We start from the raw sequence: 16,556 nt of genomic DNA on the forward strand, positions 1-16,556 counted from the left end.
AGGAGTTTACCCTTTGGTTAAGGTAGAGTAAATCCCTCGGTTTCAGTCGGTCCTCCACGTCATCCTGCAGATGATAGTCCCCACAGGTAACCTGGAGTATAGAACAGTGCCAATCGGATACACACCAGCGGGAAAAGAGAGAGGGGGAAAAAAAGAACTCCAAGCTCATGTCCACCGAGGATGAAAAAAAGCAAAAAGATATGCAAAAGGCTGAGATGAGGTGGAAATGATTTGGCTTTCCTCCTTCGAAAACACGCCGACGAACAGGCCACTGAGGATAACAAGGCTAGCATCCATCGACCTAAAAGACGAGCTTCTGAGGCGACGCCCGCGTCCGATCCTGCAGCAGCTTCTTTGCGTCGTCCATGACATATCGGTGCATAGACGGCAAGGGGAAGAAATGGAGATCCTTGCCCAGGGCGCCGAACATCGTGGCTAGCGACCAGATGCCTCGCGCCGACGACTGCAGACCCCCCACCGAGGCGGACGGGTAATAGAACCGCGGATCCAGATAGAACAGGGTGCTCTCCCAGTGCGGCAGCTTGTCGCGCAGCATGCGCGCCGCTCGCTCGTACTCCTTCAGGGTGCGCTTGGGCACCCCGGTCTGGGAATGGACGAAGAAGAAGATCTCGAAGCCGACGCTGCGGATGCGATCCCGCGCCGTGGCACTGAGGGTGTCCAGGAAGGCGGCCATGCGGTCGAGGTTGAAGGAGTTGAGGAAGAAGAGGGTGTTGTGCGAGTACACATAGTCCTCGACCTCGTCGTGAATCTGCCGGTTCACGGACAGGAGATTCCGCACTCGACCGTTCTCGCCCACCCAGCTGGGACACATGGAGAGGGCCCGATACCGTCCGCGCGCGGTGAACACATTGCCGCGGTCGTTGATCACAATCATCGGCCGGTCCATGTAGTCGTTCGGGACGTCCAGCGCATATTCATAGATCATGAGACGAAGCTCGAGGGGCAGTTTGAGAAGATGCGACGACATGCTTGCCGACTTCTTCTGCGACGCAGTAGTCACCGGCGGTCGGTCGATATGCTGCGGTACCCCCATTGTGTAGATTCCGTCAATTTGACAACAACGATATTGATGAAGGTATGACGATAATCAGATAGTAGTAGTTAGATATCGTCGCGGGGCTTAGTAGGTCAATCCTTGTGTGAAGAATGAACTAGTTTTAATTAGTAGATCAGACCGGCTCATGATACTACCCCAGCCGCCGGATTGCTTTATATATATCGGTATATCCGATCTACGTTAGTAGCATCGGCTATAAAGGACCAGATTCGAGACGATTCACGTCAGGCAAGGCGTCGTCGAGGCCAGCAGACAGATACCGGATCACCACTGGATAAATTGAGGAATCGATCAGATCATGCCAAGTGCCGTCTGATAACGCAAATGGATGTATAAGGAGGCAATCCCGGGTCAGCAGCAGAAAATGAGAGCTAGAAACGGGGCCAAAAAGCAAAGACGGATGAATATCAGACCACCCCCCTCTTTCTTGGGCTTTGGGCTTTGGCTTTCTAAGACATCACCTCACACCGGCATCATTCGAATATATTGCAGAAAAATGGCAAAAGGGGGGTAACGTAGAGCAAAGAAAAAAAAATATGACAAGACTCGGACCGAACCAAGACCGATCGATTTTTTTTTTCAATTCTTCTTTTCTTTACATAGAAATTTTTTTTCTTCGGCCCAGAAGTTTATTGAAAAAGTCTATCGACAGGGCGAGGCTCTCGGGATTACCCGTGCCAGCCGATGAGAAAGAGAGAGAGACAAAGACTATGAAGGAATGAATGGAACCAGGCTATTGCCACTATTAAGTTGTGCCAGTTACTGCTTAGAGAAGTCTCAACGGCGTGGCACCTCAGAGAAGCCTATTTACTCAGTACATAACATAGTCTACACCCGCAGTCTCTCAGTCATGCTCGACCCGCCGGTGATGCAATATCCAATACGTTCTTCCCCGCAGTTCAATCCAGCTTGCCGGTCCTGAATTTGCCACCGATGACGGATGAGGAACACGCCGCGCTCTACACGCCCATGCACCTGCCTTGAAAAAGACAGTGTTTTGAAGATAATCAAATACCAGTTCTAGGACACGATCAAATTAATCAAAGCTTTATTACGGCGCCATGCCGTGTCCTTGACCCAAAATAGGCCCAACGCATACATCGGCTAAAGTATTATTTGCGCTGGTAGATGCCGAGTAACCACGCGGCCCGCAAAACGGCCAATCCCCAGGCCATCCCGACACTATCGCGCACCACATTCAATTTACTGCCCATGACTTCGCGCCAGCCCACCGGCACTTCAGCCACCGGAATGCCGGCAAACTCGGCCAGCATGAGCATTTCCACATCGAAGATCCATCCTTCGGAATGCATGTACGGGATGATATATGGCAACGATGCCCGAGTAAACAGTTTGAAGCCGCACTGGGTATCCTTGATAGTGGCGGTCTTGGATGGAGTCAACAGCCAGAGGATCAAGTGGAACGAATGCATGAGGAAATTGCGCAATTTGGACCGCTGTCATCACCGATTAGCAGCAGCTCTCCCGCGAGTCTCGTAAATGGAGTCGTGCATGGGCGACACGATGAAGCTTACCTTGACCACCGCCTCACTTCCAACCATATGGGCGCGAGATCCCACGGCCACACCACGGCCTAGGGAGTCCTCAACCCCTTGACAGGCAGCGACAAGCTTGCCCAGATCCTCAAACTTACTGGCTCCATCGGCATCGGCAAACACCACATACTGCCCGCGGACATGCCTCATACCATGAGTCACCGCACCGCCCTTGCCTCGGTTCTCAGTTAGGGTCACCACCCGAATCGTGCCCGGCGGGATGTGGACACCCTCTTTCGTCCCCGGGGTCCAAGGACCCGAATAGCCCTTCGGGTGCAGCGAGAGCTGGTGGTCTCGGGCAAACGTGAAGGCCGTCTCTTCCGTCTTATCCTTGGACCCGTCTGAGACGATGATGATCTCCCAGCCCTTGTTGTCGTGCACGGGGTGATATGTCGCACTGCCATTGGCATGCCCGTTCGCCAACTTGCGCTGACGGAAAGTCTTCTGCGCTGTATCCGCATCGACGCCATTTGGAATAGCGCCGGTCACCGTCCCATACATCCGTTCCAGATAATTCACAGCCTCTTCCAACATACCCCCGAGACGATCTTCTTCGTTGTACGCGGGCACGACGAGAGAAAGGAACAGCTCAGGTTCCTCCACGGAAGGGTTATCGAGGGTGCGACCGGGACGCCTCTTGGCGTCCAACGCATCTTGCCAACAAGGTAGTGCTTGAGGTTCCGTGATCGCTCCATCTTTCGTGAGCGTTCGATATTGTTTCTCTTCGGGGTAAGGCTTCCGTGGTACAGGTGCGACCGCGTAGAGGGTAGCGTAGACCTATTTCATTGAGAAAAGCAGTCAGCCATGGCCCGAGACGACTGGCGAGCAAAGGGCAGTGTGCACCAAGGGATTAGATTTAGACCAGGTGTAAACATACCAGCACAAGGAAACCAGTCAATGTCGCGGCGAAGGTGACAAGTAATACGGAGACTGGAACATTGACCAGAAGCTCAACGCATTGGACGCAGATGTCGGACCACGCCTCTTGAGCCATGGTGCAATCCAGCAGCAGGTCGAGCGGGAGGGGGGAGGGGGGAAGTCGAAGCGATGAATCGGGACAGTCGCCGCGGAAGCCTGAAGGTGCGAGCTCAATTGCTCAAAGGGATAAGAACAGGGACAATCCGATCCTGGCCAGCCATGCGACACGGAAAATGTCTGGAGTAAGTGGATTGGTGAAGGGTGATGAGTATAGGAAACAACAATTAAGAGGGAGAGGGAAGCGATCCCAGAGTGAGGGAGATAGCCATCCTACTATTATTGATAGTTGAGGGGGAAGGAAGTGGAGGCAACGTGGTTGATCCGAGCAAGCAGGCAGGCGGGTTTAATTACCTTACGGAGCACTCACAGCGAGTAACTTAGTATAGTACTCAAACAGTACGGAGAACGGAGTCCACTAGTCAAGTTGAACTCCGCTCCTCCCGCCGAGCCGAGACAGACGGCTAACGCGCAACCACTCACTCACTAAACTTACTTGTCCTTTTTGCGCGGCCTCAGTCGTCACCCAAGTGGAGACTTTCCCCTGTTGTTTCTATCGGTCGCAAGATTCTCTCCTTCAAATATATGGGTAAAACTACGCTTACTGAGGCTATCTAGGCTATCTAGGCTCGGCTTCAGAATCGAAGACTGTCAGGTTCGGACTTCTGACCAATTCGGGTCTCATTGCTCTTATCGATGCTATGGATAGATACAAGTGACTATTTGCTATATCAAGCCATGTATGTGGCTGACATGAAGTCAGAAGCCTGTGTAGATCTGTTTCTGTAACGGCAATGGATCGTTAAGAAATGAAACACTCGACTTCCTACATGGCGGTGAAATTCTCTCTCCAGACCATTAACTTTGTTCGAAGGTACAGTACTTTGGCAGCTCATGGGATCGCTATCCTCAACCTCTGTTGGCATCAGAAAACTTTATAAGCCATGGTATGGGTTGGAGAGGTGCATGAGTCCCATTCCCAGACTGTGTATAATGTTTCAGAATGCTAGCTCGAAAGCTATTCTGTTCAATTTGTCCGCGGTGACTGGGACGATATAATAGGGAAAAAGTCCCATCCTGTGACCTTCCGTGTATGTGATCTGTTCAGGGCATGGATACCTTCGCTCATTGCGCGGCTTGCCTTTGTTAGCTTTTTCGACTGGCAAATGGATCATTTCTCTCGGCAATCGTTTCTAGATCCAGGGCAAATCGAGTTGTGGAGAATTTGTGAGAACCGGCATCGTATGTTATCCAGCGGTTGAACTGTCTTCTATCAGTATATCACTGTCAACCCGGGTGCATTGCGAGCATACCGTGGAGAGCCTCACGCCTAACCATATACATCTATACATCCTCGTGATGCAACGAGACGGCAGTTCGTCATTCCTCATGTCGTCTACAGAAGGCGCACCATCGAAAAACGATGGAGGGTATAAGCGTTCGCTCCAGCAGTGTCCTCTAATAAGGTAGTCCTCGGCAACCCATGTCGTTTCCTCGGAGACTGGGAACTCCGGCTTTTCGGCGATACCCGGCTTGATGTAGCTGCGAAACAAAGAATTGAGAAAACTTGAGATGTTCCTCCAAGGTACGACGGCCTCCACATGCTTCATTCCCGTGGGAGTCAATGCAAGACACCACAGAAATGCAAGATAGACATGGCATGCTGCGTAGATATTTTGGTCCCCAATTCGATCAAGAAGCACTGACATGGTCCGATACGCCATATAAGAGCCATAGAATAGTGTCGGTGCCATGTTTGGCGACTCTTTATAGGCGAGTAAGTCTATCTGCACCGTGTCGAGATCATCAGGTGAAGTCCAGCGAAGAGCTGCCGCTGCAGAAGAGCCTTGGGGATCTGCTGACGGTAACCCAGTCGATACATCAAACTCAGGTGGTAGTAGTGCATCTTCGTGCCCGTATCCCATGATCGCGGCGATATTACTGGCTGATATGAAAAACCCTTGCAAGATGAATTTCTCATTGAGGTGAGTCACGTATTGATCCAGATGGGACAGGAAAATATTGACGGAATGGTAAAGTCTGTCGCCAAAGTCTCCGGTAAAAAGAAATGCGTGGGCAGCGATGAATGGGCCAACTGGTGGGATACGGCGCATTGCCATGAAGTTTCTAAGAAATGGATTGAATAGGTCGAGAATACTCGTCCTTGTGCCCAGAAAAGGCTGCTGGACAAGTAGAGATTTTGTGTAGTAGAAGAGTCTCTGTGCGACATCATGTCGAGCCATGACTCCAAGATGGTGCTGGAATTTTCCCATGCCTGGGTTCCGATCGGCTGCTCGATTGTACCAAGTCATTGCAATGCGAGCCCACAGCCTACGGTCCTCTGTGTCAGTGGTTTCCGCGGCCATTCGGTACCTCGAAAGATCCCCCAAGCACTCCAACCAGGTCTCTTCATAGGCAGGAAACTCTGATACCATAGAGGCCATCGTTTTGTAAACGTCTTGTATAAAGCCAAGCATGTACTCGAGGGACTCAGGGAGTTGGTGGCGCATCATTTCCAAGTAGTCATGAATCCCGTAGCGCCACAGGCGAGTTGGCATCATGTATGCATCAGGCAGGGTTTTCACACTGGGGCCTGCAGCCGGATCTGAACAGGCTCTGAAGAAATCATGCTGCTCACTCACTAGCGTCAAATGCACTTGGGTAAGTTTTTCAAGTTGATTTTGCGAGGCCACGGTGTCCATGGCGGAAAACTGCTCGTCATATCTAATGGCTACTTTCTCGCACATGTCAAGACCGGCATAAATCATGTGGATATCATTGATTATCATCTCTTCTGTTGGCAAGTCAACCTCTAGCTGGGGCAAGAACCGAGGTGATGCTGTACCTTCGGTTGTTGCAATGCCAACCTCTGGCAGCCTTGGCTCCTCGCTCAACTGTCTCGCGGATTTTCGGCCATAGTTAGCATCCTCCGAGCACACGCCTGATTGGTGGGGCGAGGAGGTCCCTTGATCCGGGCTGGCGCTCCGAAATAGAGGTAGGCCGTCATCGGACGGTGTCGGACTAAGTTGGAATTTTTTTGACCGATGCTGCAAAGACATATCGTGATCAGCGCCTAGCTCATGCTTCTCGTCATGGTTTCTTCGGTTTTCGATGGCTTCTAGATCTGATGGGCGAGTCGAGGATATCTCTTCACCCCAGTCTTCCTCCCATTGCTGGTCAAGGTGATTCTCCGGCGCGGTCGACAGATTGAATTCGAGAAAATGCTCACTGGCGCTTCCTACATGCGAGAAAGAGGCACTGGCCGAGTGAATAACTGGGTTTGTAGTCGATGAATCAGCTGGAGAGATATCACCCGGAGGCGACGGTGGAGATGATTTTCTGTAGATGAGGTTAGAAGCTTGCTCAAGGCTCAGAGCTCATACATTAAAGGCACAGCAGCTAGGACAGGTTTGAGAGGGTAAGGGTTTATTCACATTAGAGATTTGGCGGCGCCTTCGGCTGAGTCTTGACGCGGAGGTGACCGATGTTCCTGACCATCAGTTCCAACATTCATTGTATTGGCGGCGTAGATCAAACGTCATCTGATCAAAAATTAGTCCTCTGTCGGTCTCATACAAAAGGACAGGGAATGAAGACAGGAGACTGGGAAAGAGTGCTGAAAGAAATTGAGTCTCGGACGTCTTCTCAGGTCTCTAATCAACGCCCCATTCCCATAGTTCCTATCTTTCGCAGGCAGGGAGATTGCAAGATGTAGATCCGAATTCAGAATTTCTGGGGAATACGCACGAGATAGATATAGTGGAAAGACCGCCAACCACGGAATAAGGCCAGGCAAGTGGGCAATGGCAGTGTCGAGATAAAGCTTAATAGAAAAGGGGGCGTTTGGGAATAGCAGGGAACAGTGGGAAACACTATTTATAAGAACGAAGACATGGAAGTGGTTTAGGTTCTTTAGGCAACTAACCCCATCTCTGCCTGGGGGGGGGGGGGGGGTCAGAAACGCCTGTGCGAACAAACCGAATCACCGAGGAAGGCGCGCACGAACACCTACTGGCAGCTAGGACAAAACAAGCCGACAAGAGATTGCTGGGGAAGGGAAGTGTACAGTACACAGCACAGTGCACAATATCAAAGAATGGATATGTCCCAAAAGGCGACAGAGGCTAAAGTAAGTAAGCAACTTTTGTGAAGTGGGGAGATGTGGTGGGTGAAAGGTTAATGAGAAGCAATGGAAGAACCCCCCCGTATACTGTGTAGTTAAGCTGGGTAAAAAAAAAATTGGTAAGGTAAGGTAAGGTAAGTGCCGAGACGGAAGGCGAGGAAACCATTGGAAGAGTTCCACGATCAGACAGACCAGACAGACCAGACAGACAAAACAGAGCACGAGTCAAACCGACCTCTGAGGGGGGAAAGGCGAGGCTGGTGGTAATTTATTGTGGTTAGAACCTTTGAATGGTAATGCTCTGGTATTCTTGACTGACGGGAAACAAACCACCAGCGTCGCCGTTGTCTGGCTGCCTGGTTGCCTTGTCGTCACTCGAGTCTCCTCCTTCATACTACCCTACTTACTCATCAACCATGAAGCTCCTTGCCAATCCGAACAAATTTCGTCAGCTTCCTTTCGATACATGCGATCTCAATTGTGTCTGGCTGATCGTTTCTTCCTCGCCATCGGTCCATCGCGGACCTCATAAAATGACCATGAAAAACAAATAATAATAGAAAAACCACAACTGAAATAAGACTGAAATAAGATAGAACAAAGTACACTGTCATATTTTGGTGGCGTCGAGGCTCACCATTCTTCAAGCTCTCTCTCGATTCGACGACCTTTTTAAGTTCCCGACGCATGCTTGCTTATGCCTCAATTAGGAAAGTTGTCAACGGTCCGGTCGAGTCAGGTCGCCTTGTCAAGCATACTACGGAGTACGGAGTACGGTAGGTATCTTCAATCATATCCCGTGTCAAGAGTCAAATGCATTAATGCCCATGTCTCGAGTATCCGTGACTCCACTTGAAACTTTGTTCAACTCCTAAGTGCGTGATTTGAGATGTCTCTATCAGGACGTCCCCCTACATGCGTATCAATACTAAGGAGCTCATGCAGGTGGGTTCTGCGACCTCCTTGATGCCGAACCCGACTGTTTGGGTTGGGCCACCCTCCCACACTCCCTTGCATGCAGCAGGCTGCCGACGTCGTTCAATCAAGTTCTCATCGCTGCCACTTGACTGACAAGCTTAATTCCAGGAATGATGATGGCTCTGCCCTTGCGTCATAGGGTGCACTTTGGCCTTTCTCGAACACCTTTCCACGCGAAATCGTTGATACTTCGCCACTGATCCACATTCCTTGGCCAGACTGCTTGTGGCCATAGCATCCCCATCTATCGACGAGCCGATGATTGACGGCTGAATCCTGGCCTCGATCGGCTTCCCGGCAATGGAATTATGAATCATTGTCGATTTCAAGGTCTCACGTATGCAAATCTCCGCCGGTGGTCTTGGGCCTCTGCAACGATCCTACTCACATTGCTGGTGATGACCCGGCTTCTTCGTTTTCTTCAAGTTAGCAGGACTCTGCACCCGGCGGAGCCGCAACAGCCGTCCTCTGGACCTTTTCCTGGGGGGTATATTCTCTTCGTTCCTAATAATCGGGTTTGCCCTTGCATGGACACCGCTTATTCGGTCTATTGATAGACATGGACAGCAATCTTTGCGAGGTAGTCGTGTTGGGGTCACCCATACGTGCACAGTCCTAGCATTCGATGAGATTCCAGGTCAAGCGGTACCAGCGAGACTGTACTTTGTATGGATGAAGGCTACTAGCATCCTCGAAGCTGTACGCCGTGCTACCATAAACATCGTCGGTTACACTACCTTTGCCCGGGCAGGTATCGCGTGAGGATAGATTCGACCATGATCAGCGCGCCACGTTCAACAACAGAGGATTGAAGCTTCTGCCTCACGATTTCGGGGTCTGATCGCTCAGGTTGTTTTAATAAGGCTGGCGGTGCCCTAGTGAGCACCTGCAGTCCGAGTCACCGACCACTCACGGAAAATAGTCGTATGTAATGGTGGAACATACTGGCTATGAATAGTTTCGGATAACTATCAGTCATTCGTAGGAGAGCATGGAAACACATTTGTCATCTGCACTCAGTTTGGTCTGAGCGTATCAGCCCTTGTCTTTGGGTCCTTGGGTTATTTGTGGTCCCACTAGCTCGAATAGTGTAGGTGTCAGACACGAGGATCTCTTTTCGAATCTAATGATGCCTGACTATAGTTAGGCATGTTATAGCTTCAGCCTCCAGTGCGCGATTATCAATTAGAGTTATCTGTCTGATTGGCATTGGGCCAGAGCCGGAAGCAAAGTGCGTTGACATCAAAAGGGGACAATACTTACAGTTGTAATGTACTCTGTACATTAATTTAGTTAAATCATTCTTAAAAGAGAACTAAAATCCGAGCCTCAGATGACAGTATAGAACCTAAACATACACGAGACATGCATCTGCATAGTACAGGAGACTTTGTATACTATGTGACAGTCTGCCAGTTTCTTCGTTCTCAAATTACGTAGCATGATTAATTAGGTAACTAGCTCCTTCGATAGAAGTACGGTTGCTACAGTAGGTACTGTACTCCGTATAATACTGTACATGTACATGCTTCGTTCGTGCTTGCCGAGCGATCGGTTGTCGAAGGTGGACTCGGCTCCCATTACCCAAACACAACAAACCTTCCCAGCGGGTATCATGGGTCTCTTTTCCACCTCCTCCTTCTACTTAGGATCTATGCTAATCCAGTGAACAGCTTTCTGAGATCATACTCATCTTTCTTTCAATACCGATATCGCACACAAAATTTCAATCTGTATTTTCGCTCAGCGGCAGATCTGATCTGTATGCAGTATGTACAGTACTTGGTACTGTTCATACAGTAGGTGACTACTACTGCCGTACGACCCACCGAACCAAGGCAAACGAATATACCGCTATATCCTCGCAATGCACCCACTGTCCACTTCTCCTTTACATTGAGACAGTTCTTGAGACAATCCTGAAGCATCACTAGTCTCGGGATACCCTCAGTGGTTTTCTAACCCATAATTATTTGTCTGCATGGTATCACCGAGTATTTCGATTCTCCCAACAATTCGGACACAAGAACCACTAGTGTTCTCTCCAAGAGTGATCAACTCACCTAATGACCTATGGTGACAGCGCTAACTCATTGCTCCCACAGTAGCTATTCTCTCACTCCTTGACAAGCCACCCAAGCAACGAGTCTGGTGGTTGCCTTAAACCAATGCGACCCATACCTGGCCATGTGCATTGCCGTTCCTTGGCGCGTCCTTTCTTTGCACATGAACCTACATGAGTACGGAATAGATTGTTCATCAACTTCCAAAACTCACCAACCATCATGAGTAAAAGAGCTTCACTCGGTCCTTGTTCCTAACGGAGTAGATGACAATTCGACCAGGGGGAAGGCGAACAACCCTTCTTCGCTGGAATTACAATAGTGTCAACCATGCAAGCCACGTCGATTGACAACTCATGGCTATGGACGAAAGAGCTCGAGCTTCGGCGTACGAGGAAGAGCTTACCAATTAGCCTTGCTATAACTTACTGTACAGTTTCCCGACAGCGGTACATTAAATTCCTTTCGCTCTTCCTTACACCTCTACTTGCTTGAGTCCTCGAAGCCCCCAACAACGATGCGGAACACGATAAATGCAAAGCGACCCTGCAGTGTCAATTTACCAACCCATTACCACTACATTAGCACCAGCATCGATACTAAGACCGAGAGTGTCCAAGCAATCTCATTCGTGGGATCTCGTCCGTCTCCAAATCAGCCACAGCAGTTACTTCGTGCCAATCCAACACCGGCTATTGGTTCGAAAGTCCCCCGTGCATATGGCACGTCAGTTTGATCAACTAAAAAAGACTCTTGCCCAGGAGACCTTTTTCTCGCTACAAGCTTCAGTCTCTGAGTGGCACGGAAAAGGAATTTCTCTTGTCGGTAACGAGGTATCGGTCAACTACACTCCAAGTCCCCTACGTGGCGTCTTCGAGTATCTTGTCTTTAGCATGGCTTCCCGCCACATGCTACGTGCTACATGCTACGTACTCGCCAATCCTGCCCCGACGGGCTGCCACCAGCTTCTAGACTCGATCAGCAGCGATGTTGCTTACTCGATTTCCATGCAACAAGCAATTGAGAACACATCAATCAAGGATAGATATTCGAGAAACTAGGATACAGCGCGAAAGAGAGAATCATAGATCTTTCGCTAAACCGGGATCTACTGCCTGTGCCGCCTCGTCGGGACCGACTCGGAGAGATTCGCAGCTTCCTTGTCGCGTGGCTAGAGCTCGAAACTTTCTCTCCCCCTCCTTCACAACATCGCATGTACTATCGATTTATCTTGCAGAGGTCGGGATCAATGCCCGGGTAGTGGAAGTGGGCTGGTCTTGTTTCTAGTCTGATTCAACATGCATTGTCCCAGACAGAACCTCGTAACCGACTCAAGCATGTGCGCGACAGGAGGGCACAAAACATGGCCGAAAGGTCAGTTGACGACTACCGAGTATGACCTTTGCCAACAAGTTCAGCGCTAAACCTGCAACTTAGCCGGGAAATATAGATCGAGAGCACCAGGGGAGAGATCCAGGAACAGCATGAGCGGGGAACAGCGGCAAGTGGGTATTGACCAGATCAAAGAGAGAGGATTTCCAGGAAATCCGACGGGGGGGGGGGGGTGGAAGGGCAAGAAAAAAGCCAAAACCGAAACAGGATGGTGAAACCAATCCGCGATCTTCATACTGCCTGTCTATTGCTGATCGTGGCTGGCTGGCTAGACTAATTGAAATGACAGGGACAAAACAGACAGAACAGCCCGAGCTAAGCAGCCATGTTTATTTGAGCCAGGCAAAAAATGGGGTCAAATTTAGAGATTGACCCCAAATCCAAGTGAAGATTCGCGGATGCAATTGGAACTTGAAGCATCCCTCCTACCTAATTCATACACGAAGGAAAGGGACCTCGACGATCGAAATGGACAGATTTAGAAGAGCGAAACCCAGCGGTGGACACACACACACAGCACCACTGAGTCATGTCCCAGGGTCTGGACCGTCCTTCAATGACAGGTATACCACAAGAAAATTGAACAATGAAACACATGTGAGAGTGACAAGCAGTGCCAGATAGACTAACTTACTCGTAGAAGTCTTGAAGACCGAGTTGCACGACACATATTCACCAGTCGTCTACGAGATCGGGTCCGAGGGTCGAATCGAGAGATCTCCGATGACAGAATCAAGCCCAAGCATTCCTCAGATCTGCCAATGAAAGGCCCTCCCTCTATCGGATCAAATCGAACGAGAGTTTTTTTTCTGTCCCTCTTTTTAAACTCTCCTTCTCAGTAGTTAATCAAGGTAGGCGGCCCCGACGGACGGGGCAAAGTTGACAGGCGCGGGCTCGGGGAGATCATCGGGAAGACAATCGGGGAGAAAAGTAATGGTATGATTTGGCAGACTACGGAGTACCGGTACGGTGTGGATGGTGGAACAAGGGGGGAAAAACAGAAGCCAGGGAGAGAAGAAGCTTCCTTCGATCCGGTGTTTGGTTCCGGTCTTTGCTATTTTCTGGCTCTTGCTGTTTGTGGATAGTGGCTGCCACGCAGCTGGACTACCGCACTATTTCTGGTTTGGGTAACTTAGTTACCGGTACTACAGTACCATGCGGTGGCTGCAGATGTTCGTAACGTGACCTCGGGGATATCTTCTTATGCTCTCCGTATGGTTGTGCGTGTTACATCACAGCTTCGCTTGTTAGCCTGTTAGAGGGATAGGGTTGGTTTACTTCGCAGACGGTGGAGCTACCTTGAGTTCAACTTAAGTTGCACGACGACCGAGACTTGGAATAACTCGTCGGAGAATCCGGGATGAGATATCGATTTTCAAGTTCTGTTTCTTGGTATCTCCAGGAACTAGCGACAAAAGGAAGTCCCCAAAAGCATTGACACAGAAAATATGTAGGTCAATTACTGTACTGTACTGTACTTTCTTACCTCACGACTCTAATATCTGGTGTTGGTGCAGCGACATGACATCTCATTCTTTCACCAGTACCGAACGTCGTTATCCAAATGTAGCAACAACACGACAGGGGAAAAAACAAGGCAGTGGCGTTACCCAACCACACAACAATCACGAAAAGTAAATCCTGCCCTGGATATCACATTAGCCAAGCTTGTCTTGGGAAGGACACACATAATAGTGTCCCGCTTTTCTTGTTGGAATGCCTTTATCCATCTATCTGACTTACCTTGTGTCTCACCGGCCCACGACAAATCGGACAGCTCGGATCCCCCTCCAGGCGCGTCGGGTCATTCCGACAACTCGGCAGATGGGTGTCTGCACACCACCGGCAGAGCACCGCGTGGCCGCATGGCAACAGGACGGTGTCGACCAATTGCGTGAAACAGACTTTGCACTCTAGGTTGACGCTCAGTTCTTCCGACTCCTTCGGGTCCGGGCGGCCGTTTTTCTGGTTGTCTAGACTCTTCTCCGGCTGCAAAGGAGGATTGGTACTGGCTCCCTGAGGTTGACGCAGGCGTTGGTTCCGGCTCAAGCTGTGGGCATATTCCTGCATAGCTCGAGCATCCACTGGATTGGGTGGTGATCGCTGCATCATATGCATCAGTTGAGAACGCCGGAACTCGCTTGCCCGGGCCTGAGGATTGGGTGGAGGGTGCATCGCTACGGCTCCATTCACCATTCCTGGCGGTAGTCTGCCATAAGCCGTCAGTTGAGGTGTCCGTGCCGGAAGAGCTGCAACAGGTCTTGGCGAAGGCTCCCATGGTGGCCATTCATCGTGCCGTTGTTGCTGTTGCTGTTGCTGCTGCGGCTGCGGCTGCGGCTGCAGTGGCCTCACAGCTGCCGCATACTGGGGTGTCCATGTTGGTACCGTCATTGGGACAGCCGTGGTTGGCACACTACTCCTGGGCAATGCGACAGATACTGGATATGGCATGCGAGCAATGGTCTGCGGCTGTTGCAGTTGTGGCTGGCTTGGTCCATGCACGGATCCATTCGACACAAATCCTTGGGTCTGCGGCAGAGTTCTAGATGCCAAGGGCGAATAGTGAGGCTGTGCGACAGGTCCCTGGTGGCTTGTCCTAGGCTCCATTGGAGTTGGGTTCGGATCTTGCAATGCCATTACGCCTCCCGCTTGAAGGCCGTTCATTTGAGTACCCATGCGATTTGATGGCGGGCCCATAGCAGTTGCGGGAGCGTAATATGTAGCGTGGGCACCGTCAAGCGCCTGGTTGAGAAATACTCTTTCCTGCTGTACTGAAAGTTGATTGTATACCCGCCGTCGTCGTGGTGGCAAGCGAGCCCGTGCGTAGTCCAGAGGAGGCTGAAGGACTGGGGTCTCTTGAGACATGAAGCTTCCAGCCCCACTGTTCATTTCGTGACCATGGGTTTGGACATAGCCAGACATTGTTGTATCCCCAGGATTCGATTCGGTGGATGGATTGTGGAAATCTCGCTGGTTGTTAGGGGAGGCTTGAGTGTTTGAATGCGAGTCAGTGGGAGAAGTGGCGTAACTGGTCCATGTGCCCATGAGGTTACATGGTTCTGCGATCGAAGTGGGTGAGCTTTCCATCGTCGGTCGACACTGTGCTATCCTGCTACCGCGTACGTTATTTGTTGTTGCAGATCACGGTAAAGCAAAAAACACTTGGGCTTAGCAAATGATGGTTTAAGTCAAACGTGGTACACACACTCCACGAGCCAGACGAGGCCCAAAAGAAGATCCAAATGAAATTGCAGATACTTGTATGTTCAAATGAAGTAGGAAAAACAGAAAGTGACAGAAAGGAGGTTGAGTCAGTAGAAGTGAGGTTCTAAGAAGAAAACGAAGACTAAGAGAAAAGCTACTTTCAGATGCCACAGTTGTTGACTTCACTGGAGGGGAGTATGAAAAGCTTCCCTGGCCAACGTTCACAGTGGGTAGCAAGAGGGGCTCTAGCACGTTCATACGTCAAGAAGATGTAGAAGCCGAGCTGATCTCATGCCCGGATATTTGATATTTGGCAGAACTTGATATTCACTGCCGTGTTTCGGGTTCTGGCAAGAATAACGACCCAGAAAACGGGAAACGGGTCGGTTCAGATCAAGATGACCATCATCATAGTGATCAGTGCAGCTCGGTCCGAAAATATGACGAAGCAGAGCAACCATCATTCACAATTGATCCGTTGCGAGTCAAGGCGGCGACATAACATAGACAGTGTGAGTCGGTAGAGGCTCTCTTTACCTGATCTTGCTCCTATTAACTGCTTTGATCTCTCAACACAGACCTATACAGGGCTTGTAGCTCGATAGATATTCAAGCTCAAAGAGGCAGCACGAAAACGTCTAGTAGTTCTATTTGCGGGGTACTCGAGCTAGTACCATTCCGGATATCGCAGAATCGCAGAAGACTCGTTTCGCCTACTAGGGCCTTTGCAATCTTCCTCTCATTGCCTTGCTTGAACGGAGACCACAGACGGGCTCTGGAGAGAGCAAGGATCCTCGAGGCGAGGCGAGGCAGAAGCAAAAACAAGGCCCACAGCGTGATCCAGCAAAACTTGGATGGAATCGGAACCCAGGTCAGGAGTTCTGGCACGCAGTCAGACTATTAACTCTGGACGATCTTGGATGCGGGCTCAGCTCAACCGGGCTTACACGGCCTCAACTAGAGAAATACGTTCACACAGCGCCGCGTCGTCTCAAAGTAGAATAAGGTTGCAGCCTCCAGGCGAAGGTACTATGAGACTGTGGGCGTGAAGTATAGCTAGTGATAAAGACGGTGAGAGACCGCTGAGAGAGCAGAGAGGCAGAGAGGCAGAGAGGCAGAGAGGCAGAGAGGCAGAGAGGCAGAGAGGCAGAGAGGCAGAGAGGCAGAGAGGCAGAGAGGCAGAGAGG

The 16,556-nt window shown here is 50.4% G+C and overlaps 7 protein-coding genes across 7 annotated transcripts; 2 read left to right on the forward strand and 5 right to left on the reverse strand.

Moving 5' to 3' along the window:
• Positions 1–301: 301 nt before the first annotated feature.
• BO95DRAFT_451810 (uncharacterized protein) lies at positions 302–988 on the reverse strand (the record flags this gene model as incomplete). Its single annotated transcript, XM_025588108.1, has 1 exon — positions 302–988. The coding sequence occupies one exon, from the start codon at positions 986–988 to the stop codon at positions 302–304; it is 687 nt and encodes a 228-aa protein (XP_025444172.1).
• A 1,057-nt stretch (positions 989–2,045) lies between these two features.
• Positions 2,046–3,926, reverse strand: BO95DRAFT_441174 (dolichyl-phosphate beta-glucosyltransferase). The gene is made up of 3 exons (XM_025586122.1): positions 3,512–3,926; positions 2,614–3,411; positions 2,046–2,535 (listed from the first exon to the last, which is right to left on the reverse strand). Exons 1-3 carry the CDS (start codon positions 3,626–3,628, stop codon positions 2,191–2,193), a joined length of 1,260 nt encoding a protein of 419 aa, XP_025444173.1. The 5' UTR covers positions 3,629–3,926; the 3' UTR covers positions 2,046–2,190.
• An 829-nt stretch (positions 3,927–4,755) lies between these two features.
• On the reverse strand, positions 4,756–6,968 carry BO95DRAFT_358659 (uncharacterized protein; the record flags this gene model as incomplete). The annotated part of the gene is made up of 2 exons (XM_025582416.1): positions 4,756–4,872; positions 4,923–6,968. Coding segments are annotated over 2 exons (2,163 nt in total), but the record flags the coding sequence as incomplete, so codon positions are not given.
• A 1,941-nt stretch (positions 6,969–8,909) lies between these two features.
• On the forward strand, positions 8,910–9,653 carry BO95DRAFT_82914 (uncharacterized protein). The gene is made up of 2 exons (XM_025592256.1): positions 8,910–9,197; positions 9,268–9,653. Exons 1-2 carry the CDS (start codon positions 9,019–9,021, stop codon positions 9,470–9,472), a joined length of 384 nt encoding a protein of 127 aa, XP_025444175.1. The 5' UTR covers positions 8,910–9,018; the 3' UTR covers positions 9,473–9,653.
• Positions 9,654–10,375: 722 nt separating this feature from the next.
• Positions 10,376–10,857, reverse strand: BO95DRAFT_441177 (uncharacterized protein). The gene is made up of 2 exons (XM_025586123.1): positions 10,816–10,857; positions 10,376–10,694 (listed from the first exon to the last, which is right to left on the reverse strand). Exon 2 carries the CDS (start codon positions 10,636–10,638, stop codon positions 10,411–10,413), a length of 228 nt encoding a protein of 75 aa, XP_025444176.1. The 5' UTR covers positions 10,639–10,694; positions 10,816–10,857; the 3' UTR covers positions 10,376–10,410.
• A 176-nt stretch (positions 10,858–11,033) lies between these two features.
• Positions 11,034–12,014, forward strand: BO95DRAFT_82968 (uncharacterized protein). The gene has a single exon (XM_025592258.1). It carries the CDS (start codon positions 11,307–11,309, stop codon positions 11,832–11,834), a length of 528 nt encoding a protein of 175 aa, XP_025444177.1. The 5' UTR covers positions 11,034–11,306; the 3' UTR covers positions 11,835–12,014.
• A 1,559-nt stretch (positions 12,015–13,573) lies between these two features.
• Positions 13,574–15,437, reverse strand: BO95DRAFT_82960 (C3HC4 finger protein). The gene is made up of 2 exons (XM_025592257.1): positions 13,909–15,437; positions 13,574–13,811 (listed from the first exon to the last, which is right to left on the reverse strand). Exons 1-2 carry the CDS (start codon positions 15,250–15,252, stop codon positions 13,791–13,793), a joined length of 1,365 nt encoding a protein of 454 aa, XP_025444178.1. The 5' UTR covers positions 15,253–15,437; the 3' UTR covers positions 13,574–13,790.
• Positions 15,438–16,556: the final 1,119 nt, after the last annotated feature.

This window comes from Aspergillus brunneoviolaceus, assembly GCF_003184695.1.
Source record: "Aspergillus brunneoviolaceus CBS 621.78 unplaced genomic scaffold BO95scaffold_20, whole genome shotgun sequence".
Lineage (NCBI taxonomy): Eukaryota > Fungi > Ascomycota > Eurotiomycetes > Eurotiales > Aspergillaceae > Aspergillus > Aspergillus brunneoviolaceus.